Consider the following 15,851-nt stretch of genomic DNA (forward strand, 5'->3'; position numbering starts at 1 on the left):
CTAACTCTCATTGCAGTGTTCTGTCAGCTGTGGTGTTGGAACCCAGCGAAGAAAGCAGGTGTGTCAGAGGCTGACAGCCAAAGGCCGACGCGTGCCTCTCAGTGAGATGATGTGCCGAGACCTTCCAGGGCCCCCTCTTATGAGACCTTGCCAGATGCCTGCGTGCAATAGTAAGTATGTAAAGGCCATGCTCCAGAGGAAATACTCATTCTGTTCCTCTCATCCTGGTGACTTTATTTCCCATAAAGCAGCACGTTTCTAATCTGTAGGTAGAGCAGATCGAGCAGAACTCAGAATTGTTTGAACAGCAACCAATATGATGTTGAATACATGATACAGTTCTAAGGAAAACCAATGTTAAGGAATGTCCACACAACTTAGCAAATGCATCTATTAGGTTTCCTAGTTTAAATTTGGATTTAAACTTCCTTCTGTCCTTCACTTGGCCACGATTTCTTCCACTTACAATTCAGGAGTATTCCTTATAGAAGTTAAGCTGAACTACTACTTTCTGGTTTACTTCGCCAATAATGCTTTTGGACCCATTCCAGTACGAGTAGAAGAGCTAAGTATTTTTAAGTATTCAAGTATCTGTTCTTGTGTATAATCTAAAACCAGCAAGGATGAAAACATAAATTATCATTGTTTTTTTTTTTAATGGTGATTTGGGCACTTCTTCAATTAATTGTAAGTAATAAGCTTAGTGTAATGTGTGTATATATATACACACACATATATATATCAGTATATATATATATATATACATACTGGAATACTACTCAGCCATCAAAAAAGGGAAATCTTGCCATTTGCAATGACATGGATGGAACTAGGGAGTATGATGCTCAGCGAAATAAATCAATCAGAGAAAGACAATTATCATATGATCTCACTCATATGTGGAATTTAAGAAACAAAACAGAGGAACATAGAGGAAGAGAGGAAAAAATAAGACAAGATGAAATCAGAGAGGGAGACAAACCATAAGAGACTCTTAATCATAGGGAACAAACTGAGGGTCACTGGACGGGAGGGGGTAGGGGGATGGGGTAACTGAGCGATGGGCATTAAGGAGGGCACGTGATGTGATGAGCACTGGGTGTTATATAAGACTGATGAATCACTGAACTCTGCCTCTGAAACCAATAATACATTACACGTTAATTAGTTGAATTTAAATTTAAAAAAAATAAAAAAAAAGAAAAAAGAAAATAAATAATAGTAATCTTAGTATGAAGTATATAAATATATACTAAGCTTAGAATAATATATAACCAAAAGCTAACATGCATGTCGGACTCCTCTGTATTTTCAGTGTACACAACAGAATATACGTTTGCACATATGCATGTGTTTTTCATGTGGAAGGGTGGGTGACAGCAATGAGTCGAGGGCTGGTCCTACAGCAAGTGAAAAATAAGGCAGCAGAATAGTGATGGGGTGTTCAGAGCTGGGAAGGCAGAGTAGGACCACCAGAGTAGACTCTTGGTCTGTCTCCTGCCTTGTTGTTCATGGTCTTTAATTATTTACCCGTAAAGTAATATTAAGACCCTTGGGTACCTCCTGAGCTTATGGGAAGAAAACAAAAATCAGAAATTAACTACGTTAATGTTGCTTGAAAAAAAAAAAAACCTTAGATATAAAATCCAAATTGTCAATAGTTTTCCTGGAGAAACTCATAAAACAAAGTAAAAAAAAACAGTTATAACTTTAAAAATAAAAGCATTTTTGAGCTATTTATTGAACATTTATGATGCGGAGCTCCTTGCATGCATTAAGTCCTTCAGTCTCCAGCAATTTGTGAGACAAATATCATCTCCATTTAGACAGAGGAACCCAAGACTTAGAGAATGTATGAGACTTGACCAAAGATCCGTAGCTGCCAGTTGGACGCCTTGGCTTGTTTGACCACAGGTCTGTCTGATTCCTGAGTCCCTGCTATTAGCTGCCTCTCTATGCTGATTCATGGACAATGTCAACATTTTTTTCCTGGGAATTCTTTGAGACCACATTTTCGAAATCTTGAGATTCCAAAAACTTGAGATCCCAAGTTTTGTCGTGTCCTGGAATTCAAGAATGCCTGTGGCATATGGCACAGTGTCATGCTTCAAAGCACTTATCTATCTGACTTTTATTAATTGTGGATGGTTGCATAGCAAGGCAATTAGGCTGTAAATTGCCTTCAAGGAGAAAGAAACTACAGGAGTACTGGAGCTTCCTCTAAGATAATCACAAAATAGCATGCGGAAATACAGCGTGGTTATTAAGGCGCAATGCAGTGCAGATGAAATTATAAACTCTTACAGCATGCAATGGAGAACAGGGTAAAATTATAAATTTTAGGGAGGGGGGAAACACAAGAAAAAAAGACAGTAATATCTCTTCTTTCCCCACCCCATTCCTTGGCTTGCCAAACATGTGGGTCATAGAAACAGAGAAGAGAGGGGAACGCCTCTGCTCCCAGCCCCGCCAGATCACCCTGAGCTGGGCCTCCATTTCTGCAGTAGCCTGGATCACACCGTCACCTTTGCTCAGTGGCCCTTGCTTGCTGAGATTTGGCCTCTCCCTTCGCAGTGTGATGTGGCATCCTCTTCTCCCCCTGACCATATCATAGAGCCAAGTGACACACTTGGCCTTCACCCACCCTCCCAACTCCTGCTCTGTCGCACCATTTCCCCAACACCATCGTGCACTCAGCACCAACGTTGCCCTCATTGCATCACAAGACACTGGATACCTTTTTTCCAGCACACACTACCTCCAGATCCATTCTTCCTTGGCGACAACCAACATCCCTGCCCATGACCTTTCTAACCTTCTATCCCTATCTCCTACCATTGTTCACTTCACTGACCCCTGCCCCATCACCTTGGCATGGTGACCCCTTACACCAGCTCAAACATGACCTTCAGAATTAGCTTCCTGCTCTCCCTCCCCCACCCCCATCTCGCTGTAGCTAGGCTTGCCCTCCCTTCACCCCCTGCCTGGATCATCTGCTCACTTCCACCCTTGTATTACTTTTCAGGTGACATTATTTGGCTTTTGGTTCCCTGGCCTGAGCTACTGGGATTCACTGAAGGAAATAATATCACCATGCTGATTTAGACGTCCTTGGTATTCATACTGTCTGATTTACTTGGGCATCATATGTTTCTTCCTATTTCCTAAAAATCCCCTAAAAATCCACCATCCCATAGCAGCTCCGATTCCCTTTCTCTGGTGGTGCACTTGTCTTATTCCACTGAGACTATCGAGGCCTATATGTCCTCCAACTTTCACCTCCTCTTCATCTCACTTCTGCACCGCCCCCATCGACTCCCCAGACTGGAAATGCATGGTCTTCACTATAGACCTGACCCCTGCATTATTGAAGGGGTCTGAAGACAAGAAAGGCCAAGGCCACCTGTGCTGTGATCTTTATTCCCTCTCAAGCCTCCATTTGTAGATAAAAGTTCAAACTGGAGCCTTAGGCTTAAGTAAAACTCATTCTCTTTGGAGGAATGAGTTTTGCTGGACTTCATTTTGACAACTTTGATATGCAGTGGATGGAGGGCGGGTAGAAGAGATGTCCTGAACACCTCGCAGTCCGGCCTGTGTCTCCCCTCCATTCCCGGCTTCCCCCCACTGCAGACTTTGACCTCTCCCTTGAATTCTTCTGCTGTATCTTGCCACTGATGGTCTTCTTGTTCCTGAAAGACCACGACAAACCCTGCTTTCTCCAATAATCTTTCTTAGCTGTATTGATCTCTGGAAGATAATACAACATGGTGGCTAAGCTAACTCACTTGAGTTCTAATCCCAGTTGTTCCAATCTTTCCTTAGTTACTTAATCTCTGGCAGCCTCAGTTTCCTCCTCTGTAAAATGGGAGTAGTCATTGTCTCTACCTCATAGGATTGTTCTGAGAAATAATACCTATAAAGTGCTTAGCAACAATGCCAGGCACATGCTAAAGGCTCAACAACATTAGTTATTTTTAATGCCATCCCTTTATTTCCTATTATAGCTTTAAGATAGGATAAAATGTAACGGAGCAATTTGTGCTGTATCTTGTGTTCCACAGGGGTGTGTACTTGTAGGGGGTAGGTTCGCAGTAGCCCTGGACTTTTCTCCACATAGGCCACCGGAAGTGCTTATCATAGTGACTTACCCATAGAGATGCTTTCCAAATATGTCAGACTGGGATTTTCCTCATATTGCTGTTAAAAGTCTACTTGTCTTGGTTTCTTTCTTTTTTCTTTTGTTTTAAGATTTATTTTAGAGAGAGAGAGAGAGAGCATGGAAACAGGGGGGAGGGGCAGAGGGAGAGAAATATAAGTAGGGTGCAGGCTGAGTGCAGAGTCTGATGCAGGGCTCCGTCTCATGTCCCTGAGATCATGACCTTAGCCAAAACCAAGAGTCAGATGCTCAACTGACTGAGCCACTCAGGTATCCCTACCTGTCTTGGTTTAAATAGAAATGTAGTGTTTGATTTTAGATTTTTTTAAATTATAGCTCTAGGTTTTTAGGTTTCCTGAGTTCTAGTGAAGAATTCTTATTTTTGGTCAAAGTACTGAGATGAAGATGGTTGAGGGAGGGGAGGCACCCAGGTGTGCACTGTGACGGCAATGCCAAGATCTGCCCATCCACTTGCCAGGGTTATCTGGAATGCAGTCGCTTCTCTGCAGTTCTTGGTCTCCCTCTTGGTTCCAGCTCCATATCTGCCTCGTTAGGTCTCCGCCTCCTGCACATACGTTGGACTTCAGAAGAGACTATAGCGCCCCCTGCCTCTCCTCTCCCTGTAACCTGCTCAGCTTCCAGTGACCCATGCTGCCTGACCTCGCTGCAGCCCTCGGAAGCCCAGGGAGGCACAGGTCTGCCTTGCCAGCACCCCTTTCAGAATTGTATCATCTGTCCTGCAGCATCCAAGGGCATACACTCAGTCATTCATTCATTTATTCATTCAGTAAAGAGGATTTTACTGTGTACCAGGTGCTATGCTGTGCCCTGAGGGCAGAGACGATCTCTCTGCCTAGACATACAGTTTTCAGTGTCAGAGATACCATTTCCTTATTAATTCTTTCTGCAGTCATTCATCAAGTGCTACTGTGTTTTATTTATTTTTTTAAGATTTTATTTATTTATTCATGACAGACAGAGAGAGAGAGAGAGAGAGGCAGAGACACAGGCAGAGGGAGAAGCAGGCTCCATGCAGGGAGCCTGATGTGGGACTCGATCCCAGGTCTCCAGGATCACACCCCAGATAAACCACTGAGCCACCAGGGCTGCCTGCTACTGTGTCTTAGATGTTATGATACAAAATGGAAAAGACCTCCTAGTCCAATGGGAGAGAAATATATACATAAACAAATGAGAACAGTAAAGCACCATCGGTGCCATGGTAGGATGCAGAAGGCAGTGGCCAATGCCACTGGGTGAGGAGAAGGTCAGGACAAGTTTCACAGAAGAGGATCCCTTGGGCAGAGTTCTGGAAGATCAGTGTCCATTCTCTAGGCCTATGTGGGGGAGGACACAGGAGACTCTGGGTGAAGAGACCAGTTGGAGAAAGGTAGAAGGTGTCAAATGGAGTCATATGTTGGGAAGAACTACCAGAAATACCATGGGATTAGAACATAGGTTCAAGGTTATGACAAAAGAGAAAGCTTGAGAATTTAGTTATAGAGGATATTAGGACTCCATGTTAATGAGTTTAGATTTTATCCAACAAGGAGACGACACAGTCAGATTTTATTTTGGTTTATTTACTCTGACAGCTATATGGAGACATTGGGTAACTACAAGGGTGCAAGCTGGAAGTCTGGGGAAGGGACTATGGCAATATCTAGCAGAGAGAGTGTGGCAGTAGATGCTCACAATGTTTCAGATATCCTGCCTAAGCAGGATGACATTTGGAGCTGGGAGCTAAGGGACAGGGATGAGATGTGCTTGTAAGTGTTTAACAACCAGCTTTGGGGGAGGAGTGTTGAGAAGGGTAGTTACTATTTCTTAGCCGTATTGATTTCTGTGGTGTAAGTACTCCCACCATGGCCAACTTCAGGTGGCCACTGTGATATGGTTGAATGCAGAGTTGGGGACAGATACTAACAATTTTACTGACCTGAGAGCCAGTGAGAGGTGGGGTCAGCACTCCAGTGGACAGAGAGGAATCACAATGATTTTCTGGTTTCTGCCTTGGGGTAATTGGGAGAAAGTGATGCCATTAACTTGGGGAATACAGGAAAAGGAGGATACTTGGGATGGGACAGGAAGCAGAAATAATGTGTTTAGATGATAATATTTTAAAACTTGAAGTACCAGGAAGAGATTTCTGATAAGCAGTAGATATAATTAGGTCTGGAGCCCCAGAGAGAGGTTCAGGCTAGACAGAGAAATTAGACTAGATAAAATAGACCTGATAAACTAGACTAGAGAAGCTAGATTGACAAACTAAACTGATAAACTATGCCAGGTAAACTAAACCAGATAATCTAGACTAAACTAGACCTGGTATACCAGACTGATAAACTAGACCATATAATCTAGACAGATAAACTAGACTAGATAAACTAGGCCAGTAAACTAAACTAGGTAAACTAGAATAATAAACTAGGCCAGGTAAACTAGACAGATAAACAGACTAGATAAACTATGCAGATAAAGTCGACCAGATAATCTAGATAGATAAGCTAGACTACATAAACTACACAGATAAACTAGACCTGATAAACTAGTCCAGATAAACTAGATAAACTAGACCCAATAAACTAGACTGATAAACTAGAGTTGATCAATTCAATTAGAAAAACTAGACCAGATAAACCAGGATAGATAAACTAGACCAATAGACTAGATCTGATAAACCAGACCAGGTGAAGTAGACCAGGTAAGTTAGATAGCTCAGAGTTGCTTGTTACACCTACAAGGTCATCCAAGGGAAAGGTCAGAGCAAGAAAGGAAAGTAGCCAAGTGCGATGCCAGAGGGGTAGCAACAGCACGTAATGCACTGTAAATGAGTGGTGGTTGGAAAGGACCAGGTGAGGGTCCTCACATGAGAGGAGAGTCTTCTTCCAGAAGTGAGGGATTGAGGTTGCCATATGTCCTAGAATGGCCATGTAAGAACACAGAAGGGAGACTTTGTATCTGTCACTAGGGGGGCAGACCATGGGTGGCCTTTCCCAAAGAGCATTTAGTGGGGAACTGTGAGCAGAAGCCAGACGGCGTTTGGTTGGAAAGTGCCTGGGAAGCAAGAAACGGAAGCCATCGTCTCAGGCTGATGTGGCATTTACAGTAGCCGTCTTCCGTGGGGCCTCTGGGGCCTTCACAGCTCATTTAGCATGTCCTACCCACAGCACCCCCTGCAGCCCCCTTTCAGCTACCCGGGCTTCTACCCTCAGAGAAGGCTGGAAAGAATCCAATATGCTCAAGTTCTTGATTGAGCTCCAAATGAGCTTGCCGGATCTTCAGTGCTTGTGGGCGGGATGGGAGCCAGCCTCAGCCCAGCAGCCACACTCAGGGGTGGATTCTGAGAGGCCTGGGATTCCAGCAGGGCTCTAGGAGATCTTAGAGGCTGCCTCGCTGCTGAAGCCCATTCGGGTGTGGCAGGAGGCATATGCTGGCAAGACCAAATGGAAATATCCAGCCCAGATGGCTTGGGGCAGAGACCTGGCATGGCACCAAGGTCTAGAGTTATGGCAGGGATATGACTGGAGTTAAGACAGGACATGAACAAGTAAGGAACCGAGATGCAGTTGCTGTAAACAGCCTCAGGTTCCCAGAGCTGGCTGGCTTCTATTGTGTAGGGCAGGCTGGCCCAGAGGCCTAGAAGGAAGACCTCTAGAAGAAAGATCTTTTCATTTTCTAGAAAAGCCAGAGATGTGACATTTCTCAAATCCAGCACAGTGAGAGAGGTGGAGGATGGGTCGGGACCCTTGCACAGGCCCACAGCCCCTTCAGGAGGTTGCCATAGGTACCTGACCACTCTCTGCACGGTAGATGATGCCGCACCTGATCAGGCTAAGCCAGTGTTGTAGTTTGGGGGCATGTCTAGGTTCAGGAGGAGGCAGTCACCTGAAACCAGACTAGTTCTTGCCTAAGAACCGTGTCTAATGATGTCATGCTCCAGGCACTTCTCCAAAGGAACCCACAGGAGTCCCAAGAGAGGAATTGATCCAAGCTGTGGTACCTGGCAGCCTGGCAGATAGAGCCTGAATCCCAGACCACTTCTCAGGCACACCTGCTAACTAACCTGCTCTGTACTCAGCAGGAGCACTTGCAGGATTGGGAATGCAGCCAGCCAAGGTCACAGGGCTGACCTTCCAACAAATGGGCAGGCAGCCAGAGGGAGCAGATGGCTCTCACGCAGCTCACCCAGCCACTTGGGCAGCTTCGTCACCAAGACTGAACACTGCCCATCACCTTTAGACTCCCCAGGCTGCCTTGGAAGGAGTCAGAGCCCCATCTAGTTTAAGCCTCAGTCTTAACTGAGGAACATCTGGCTACCAGTGGACCTAACAGTAATGAGAAACCACATTCATGGTTGCTTCTAGGGCATCAGGATGCTGTGTGGGCTTATATGGACCTCAGATCATCCCCAGCCTGAACAATTCAGCCAGACAGGTGTGCTCCATTTCCTACATGGGAATCTGTGTCCCAGTAAGTGCAGAAACATTCCAGCTATGGCCTCATTCTTAACAGCATGGCTACCCTAAAATAGCCTACCTCCTCAATGCCTCAGTTGCACTAATAAAAACCTGAGTTTGACCCAGTTTGTATTTTAATTTTGAGGCTATCCATTGCACATTCATATCTTTCCTTTGTTGACCTATAAGGGACCAATGACCAGACAGGGTGTTCAAATAGGTCCTTTTAAATCATCATGAGAGATCTGTGTGGGTAGATATATACACATCTGGGTAGATACCATGTTCACATGTGTGCATGTGTGTACATGCACACATACCCTGCCTTGTGACAACAATAGGCCACTTGTAAGTATTTATAAGATGCAACCAGGCAAGTAAAATTAGAAGTAGATAAGGAATGAGAAAGGAAAACAAACAAGGCTAGTACGTGATCATGTCTTGAATTGTATACTCCTCTTACATAGGGGCACAGATTTGGCTCTAAACTCGCCAACAAAATAGCAACCTTGAAAAAGCAGCCTGGTTAGTGACACAGTTCAGCACTCATTGGATAGGAAACAGACTAATTATTCAGAATAAAGTATGATGATTCCTGAGGCCAAGGCCAGAAAGAAATCCTCCTGCAGGCTTCTTCCAGAAGACACCACATGCGGTAAAGACTTTGGCAGGGTTCACACAGAGAGCACAGATGCTGCTTCTTATTCTCCTCTCTTGACTGGCGACATCCTAGCACACATTGTCTTTCAGTAAAATAACGGAAGTCAGGAGCCTCTCTCTGTGCTGCCTTGGTTTAATACAGTGGTACGCTTGGAGGTAGAGGTTCTCAAACTTTGCTACACATTTCAGGCCCCTGGAGAGCTTAAAAAATTTCTAGTGCCAGGCTGCACTCCGTAAGTCAGAATATCTGGGGAGAGGACCCAGGGCATTGAGATTAACAAATAATAATACAGGTGCTTCTAACAGGCAGTGAAGTTTGAGAGTTGCTGCTTTACTTGATATTGAACCCCCACATATTGGTTGTTAAAATATGAACATACTTGGGGCACCTGGGTGGCTCAGTTGGTTAAGCATATGACTCTTGATTTTGGCTCAGGTCATGATCTCAGAGCCTTGTTGGGCTCTGCCCTGGGCATGGAGCCTGCTTAAGATTCTCTCTCTCTCTCTCTCTCTCTCTCTCTCAAAAAAAAAAAAAAAAAAATTGAACATACTTCCCAAATGGTTGCTAAATAGCCTCTGCCTGAATACCATGACTATCTCCCAGCTTTTGGGACCCTGGTGAGCCTGACCTCCTCATAACATAGCAATGAAGGAAGGAATACTTGGGAGTATGGTGTGACAACAGGACCCCACTCCAGGGCGACAGCCAGCGTCTGTTCTGGTTGGTGGCACCCTTGTTGTGCACGTTGTTAACTATTTCGGATAGCATCTCTGCCTATAATAATGGATAAACTATTCATTTGCCAGTGAATCCATACATTTTCTTCCTTCTTTCGAACATACAGCAGTATATTCAAAATACTGTGCTGCCAACTGGAAGAAAATGTTTATGTATCAACTGGGGGGGGGGGGGCGGTGAGCTTGACATGCCCCGTGGAGATTGTATCCAACAGGGAAGCATGTATGTGTGGCAGGTCATCCAGCTCCACTTAGAGATGAGCTGAGGAGCATCCACGGGCAGAGCCCGGGCCAATAGTCCTGGCCTACCAATCGCATCTGTGCGGGATTTGAATGCAAACTCATTATGTGTGTCCTTCACCAAGAACATCCTCTACCATGGAAATTATGGGTTCACCCCTGTTGTTTTCAGGAATGTACTGATGCCACCACACCCCAGCAAGCAGCTAGACCCTATGAAGCTCATGAGCCACCCAGGAGGACTCCAGGAGGTATTCTGGAGAACCAGGGTATCAGTAAGCATGCTGTTGGTATGGCCTCGGGCCGAGAGGGCCACCTAAGTGGCACCATTATAAATTCCTCCACCTAAGTGGAGACTCAATCTGATTCTTCTGGTGTATCCCTGCAAGTGCTTCAACCAGGAGGACCTGTAACCAGGATCCTCCAAAATAATGAGGCCCCCGATCCCATGACCTTCTGAATCTAGCAGTTCCCTCGAAAGGAGTCCAGTCTCTCTTCTGTCATACCTGGTGCTATGAGGTCCTCTGTGTCCCTGTGGACCTAAGTGTGTTATCAAAGAGGAACTGGGATTCTACCCACATCATGCCTCCCTCACTTCAGAATCACCCTGGGACATATCGAGGCCTTCCTGCAGGTTCCTCTTCTAAAGGAGAGATCTAAGGTGCATCGTCTTTGGCCGGAGGCCATGAACTGGGGGCCGCGCCCAGGAGGAAGCTAGAGCCAGCCCCACCTCTCACTTCCTCTCAGACCGTTCTCCGCTAGCTGTCAGGGGCACTCACGTGTGTGAAAGCACCGAGCATTTGGTGTAAATGTCCAACCAAATTTTCATACTCACCTGATGAAGGCACTAACATTACCCGCACTTCCTAGGCAGGGAATCTGAGGCTCAGAGAGCTCAGTGATTAGTCTGGGTGGCAGAGCTAAGATCCAAACTTAGATTTGTTTGGCTTCAAGGTACCTATTTCCTCTTTTCTTCTTGGATCACTTGCTTCTTCAGGCCCAGGTTTAGTGGACTTGCTCTGATTATCTGCTGCCACTGGCCACGTTGGCCTCACCTCCAGATCCTTCAAATGCATTCTCTCATTTCCCCACTCCTGCTTTCTCCCCTAGAGCTGATATGCCTCTGGCTGAGCCATATTAACCACCCCCAGAACCCCTACCAGATGGTGGAAGCCCAAAACATTGGACACCTCCTACTCATATAAACACTTAACCTCACGTCTCCCCAAACCAGGGCTTTGCAAAATAATTTACACATTTTATGTCATTCATTCAAATTTCCATTCTTTGCTGCTAAAGTACCAGATAGTTGTGAAATTTATCTGCATCTGTAGATATATTATATACGCTATTTATGTTTTCACTGTCAGCTGTTTTAAAGGAGGAAAAAAGATACATTTGTTGACTTGCATCAACCTTGGAAGACTACTGTCAGAAAGCTCTTATTATTGAGATACTTGTTTGTATTTTCTTTCTTTCTTCTCTTTGCAGAAGTGAAACCAGAGAAGAAGACAAAAGCCAGTGAGCAGGGGCCCCAGATCCTTGATGTCCAAAGAGTCTACATTCAGACGAGGGAAGAGAAGCGCATTAACCTGACCATTGGTAGCAGAGCCTATTTGCTGCCCAACACATCTGTGATTATTAAATGTCCAGTACGACGATTCCAGAAATCTCTGATCCAGTGGGAGAAGGATGGCCGTTGTCTGCAGAACTCCAAACGGCTTGGCATCACCAAGTCGGGCTCACTAAAAATCCACAGCCTTGCAGCCCCTGATATCGGCACATACCGGTGCATCGCCGGCCCTGCACAGGAAACTGTGGTTCTCAAGCTTATTGGCACTGACAACCGGCTCATTGCACCTCCAGCCCTCAGAGAGCACACGAGGGAATATCCTGGGATGGACCACAGTGAGACCAATGGCTTGGGAGCCACATGGCAGAAAATGAGGCAAATATGGGGTAACAAAAATGAGCTTCATCCGGATGATGGCCAAATCGATAACCAGCCTTTCTTGAGAGCTCTCTTGGGCGCCTGTAACAATATTGGGGGAAATACCAACTCCTGGGAGTTTAAGAACAAGCAGTTTGAGGCAGCAGTCAAGCAGGGAGCATACAGCATGGACACGGCCCAGTTTGATGAACTGATAAGAAACATGAGTCAGCTCATGGAAACCAGGGAGGTCAGTGATGATCTTGCATCCCAGGTGATCTATCAGCTGGTGGCAGAGTTAGCCAAGGTGCCCCCAGCACACAGCCAATGGAGGGGTGTCCAGGAAGGGGTGCCTCCTGCTGCTCATCTAAGGGGTGAAACGAGAAGTATGCCTCAAAGCTCGAATGTGGAAAACTCAGGCAAGCTGACATTCAAGCTGAAGGGACCTGTTCTCATGAGACAAAGCCAGCCCACCTCGATGTCATTTAATAAAACAATAAATTCAAGGATTGGAGATACAGTCTACATTACAAAAAGGACGGAGGTCATCAATATACTGTGTGAGCTCGTTACCCCCAGTCAGGCCACGTATACATGGACCAAGGATGGGGCGTTGTTACAGCCCTCAGAAAAGTAAGTAAAATAAGAATACAGTGTTCACTGTGTCATACCTTCTTAATGGGCATTCCAGTTTTCTTGACAAGATTTTCAAATTCCTTCTCCTGAGAATGTGTTTCCAACAGGAGTCTTTAGGAAAGAGACTAAAAAAAATGTTAGGGTGTGTTTTTCACATACACACTGGAATTTTAAAAATTAAACCATACCATCCCCATCATTACCAAGACTGGGTACAGACAGAATGAGTTTAAGCGTGTATAGCCTCTCTCTTTGTAGGGCACTTAACATTTAAAAACAAAATCCATATAAGGCCCCAAAAAAGTAATCATCCTGGCAGTAATCCCACGCCACGTAGGAACTGCAAATCAGAATTTATTTACAGTGCCCTTCTATAGCTAGGAGATATGGTATCTCCTTGGCGTTCACGTCAGTCCTGCGAGCTGGCAGGGTGGGGGTTAGTAGTTGTCTGATGAGGTCACTGAATCCCAAGACTAATCCATGGCCATCCAGAACCTGGGACCCTTGTCCTGAACACCACCAAGGATGCTTGGATATCATACAAATAATAGCCTTAGTGAAAAGATTGAGGATCAGAAGTAATTTTCTGTATCATGCAATTTGTTATGTTATGAAAAGTAAGGATCAAAGTTTTTGAGATGTTCAAAACCAAATATTAAATCATATTTTTTATTACGAGCTCCATGTCAGTACAAAGACATCACATTTCATTCATTTCACATAAAATAACAGGGATTAACAAATTCATTTTTGCATTCTTCAATATCTGCACATCTTGCTGTTTGTGCACACAGGACAGGAGATGCTTTGCTTTCTTTTAATTTGCATTCAGAGAGTCCAAGCTGCTTCTAGGGATTACTAAGAGAAATAGAACAGCAGATGTTAAATTGCTTTGCAGACCATATTGTACTTTAAAAATGCAAATTTTATTTTTATCATGTCTTTTAGTGCATTTGAGCTTACTGTGTGAAGCAGCAGAAGAAATCTAGGTAAAACTCGATTTTTTATTATAAATGATTAGGTTGTATCTTAGAGTGAAAAGGTAGAACAAATCTAACTTTTTCGTTTTTTGTCCTGGAACACTGAACACAGGAGTGTAAAGAAGTTTTCCAAGTGGAATAAACCTTCCAGATCAACTAGCTTAGCAGTTTGCAAATCTTTTGGCCTTAGGACCCTTTTGAATCTAAAAATCTTTAAAGGCTTCTCCAAGAAGCCTAAAGAGCTTTCGTTAATGTGTGTTATAGCTATCGATATTTACCATATTAGAAATGAACACATAGAATATTTAAAATATCTGTTTATTAATGCATGTAGAAATAACAGAATCCCATTACATGTTCATATAAATAACAATTTTTGAAAAGCAATATTTAAAGAAAATTACTAACAATGGCACTGTTTTATATCTTTGCAAAGCTCTTTAATGTCTGACTTAATAAAACACAGCTGGATCCTCATAAATGCTTCTCCATTAAATCTGTTGTGATATGTTGTTTTAATTAACGTTTATAGAGAAAATTTGGCCTCATACAGATATGTTAGTTGGAAAAAGAACATTCTCATAGCCTTTGCAGATAATTATGGCAATTCTTTACAACTACTCTAAAAGTAAACAAGCAGTAGCTTCTTAAAAGTTGCCTGGAATGTGGAATCTAAAACCATATTCATGAAATTTTGTTACTCCCTTACAATGTGATATTGGCTTATCTTGCACTTTCGATGGATCTTCTACCTACACATGTGTTTATATCACACATTGGTCATTTGGAAAATATTAGCTCACCGCATTATACCATCTCCCCAGTGTTGGCACATTTCCTTAGGCAATGTAAAGAATACACATACTCTGCAATATTGCGACCCAACTCATCAGAAAAGTCTGAGTTTTGGCAAACTGCCAAGCTTACAATGGAGGATACCAATTTTCCAAAATTTTAACTTTCACTTGAAAGTTCGAATTTGGTCACTGGCAATAAACACTGTCAATCGTTTTCCTTGAATTGGTTAGCTCATTTTAGTTATCATTATTATTTTTTAGAATAGCTGTCACATACCCAAGCCTGAATAATTATAGTTTGTTAGCTATTCTTTCAAGTAAAAATGGTATTCCATGGGGGAAAAAAGCAGCTAATTCAGCTAGCAAGTCAAACATGCTACAGGACTGCTTTGTGTGTACTTCTCATTTCATATACAGAATATGAAAAATATACATACTTGGGGGTTGAGATTTAGGAAAACTAGTTAAGTCTCACTGCCTCATTAAGGACATTCTTAAGGGAAACTGGCATTTTTGTTTTTATGGGAAGAGTGTGGCAGTCAAGAACACAGTGACTACTCGTACATCCTGGTGCCAGGATTGTACCTGCCACTGCTTTTGCTATCCAAGCAGAGATCAACACAGCAAGAAAGGCAATTAATGGCTTCTCATTATTATGAAAATCGTTTTGACTTCAAGAACCTCTGGAGTCCATGGACCGCCCTTGGAGGACCGCTCAGCAATTTTCACTTCATAAGTTGTCAGGAAGCAGAGGCTGAGCAAGTTGAAGTAATCGATTCAACTGTGGCCATATAAGTATGGCAGGGATGTGATAGAGCATGGCCAGTTTAAGTAAATATTTGTTGAGTTGATTTTAAGTAGTTTGACTTGATCATGTGGAATTAACTTTAGCTTCTGACCCTGAGATTCCTGGAGGTCTCAGGAAGAAAGGTTTTGATATAGTACATCTGGCTCAAATGTGTTTCTGCATACTTTAAGGATCAAACATTTGATACCAAAGCAATTACATATGGCTATTAAAAATTTTGTTTTTTGTATTTTTTTTATAGATTTTATTTATTTATTCATGAGAGACCCAGAGAGAGAGAGCGAGAGAGAGAGAGGCAGAGACATAGGCAGAGGGAGAAGCAGGTTCTCCACAGGGACTTGATCCCAGAATCCCTGAATCATGACCTAAGCCAAAGGCAGACACTCAATCACTGAGCCATCCAGGTGCCCCAAAAGTTTTTAGGTTGTTAAGAGAATTTAAAAAAT

General features: G+C 43.6%; 1 protein-coding gene and 1 long non-coding RNA gene across 4 annotated transcripts in view; one reads left to right on the forward strand and one right to left on the reverse strand.

Annotated features, from left to right (window-relative positions):
- The window catches only part of ADAMTSL3 (ADAMTS like 3), a 338,402-nt gene that overhangs the window by 262,476 nt on the left and 60,075 nt on the right, over positions 1-15,851 (forward strand). For all 3 annotated transcript variants that reach the window (XM_072801596.1, XM_072801608.1, XM_072801605.1), the window contains exons 20-21: positions 17-170; positions 11,746-12,817. In XM_072801596.1, coding sequence (XP_072657697.1) covers positions 17-170; positions 11,746-12,817 — 1,226 coding nt within the window. The remainder of the gene's footprint in view (positions 1-16; positions 171-11,745; positions 12,818-15,851) is intronic.
- Positions 13,451-15,851, reverse strand: part of LOC140618752 (uncharacterized) — a 29,039-nt gene continuing 26,638 nt past the window's right edge. The window contains exon 3 of the long non-coding RNA XR_012018829.1: positions 13,451-13,678. This is a non-coding gene — a long non-coding RNA (uncharacterized lncRNA). The remainder of the gene's footprint in view (positions 13,679-15,851) is intronic.

This window comes from Canis lupus, chromosome 2 (assembly GCF_048164855.1).
Source record: "Canis lupus baileyi chromosome 2, mCanLup2.hap1, whole genome shotgun sequence".
In the NCBI taxonomy this organism is placed as follows: Eukaryota; Metazoa; Chordata; class Mammalia; order Carnivora; family Canidae; genus Canis; species Canis lupus.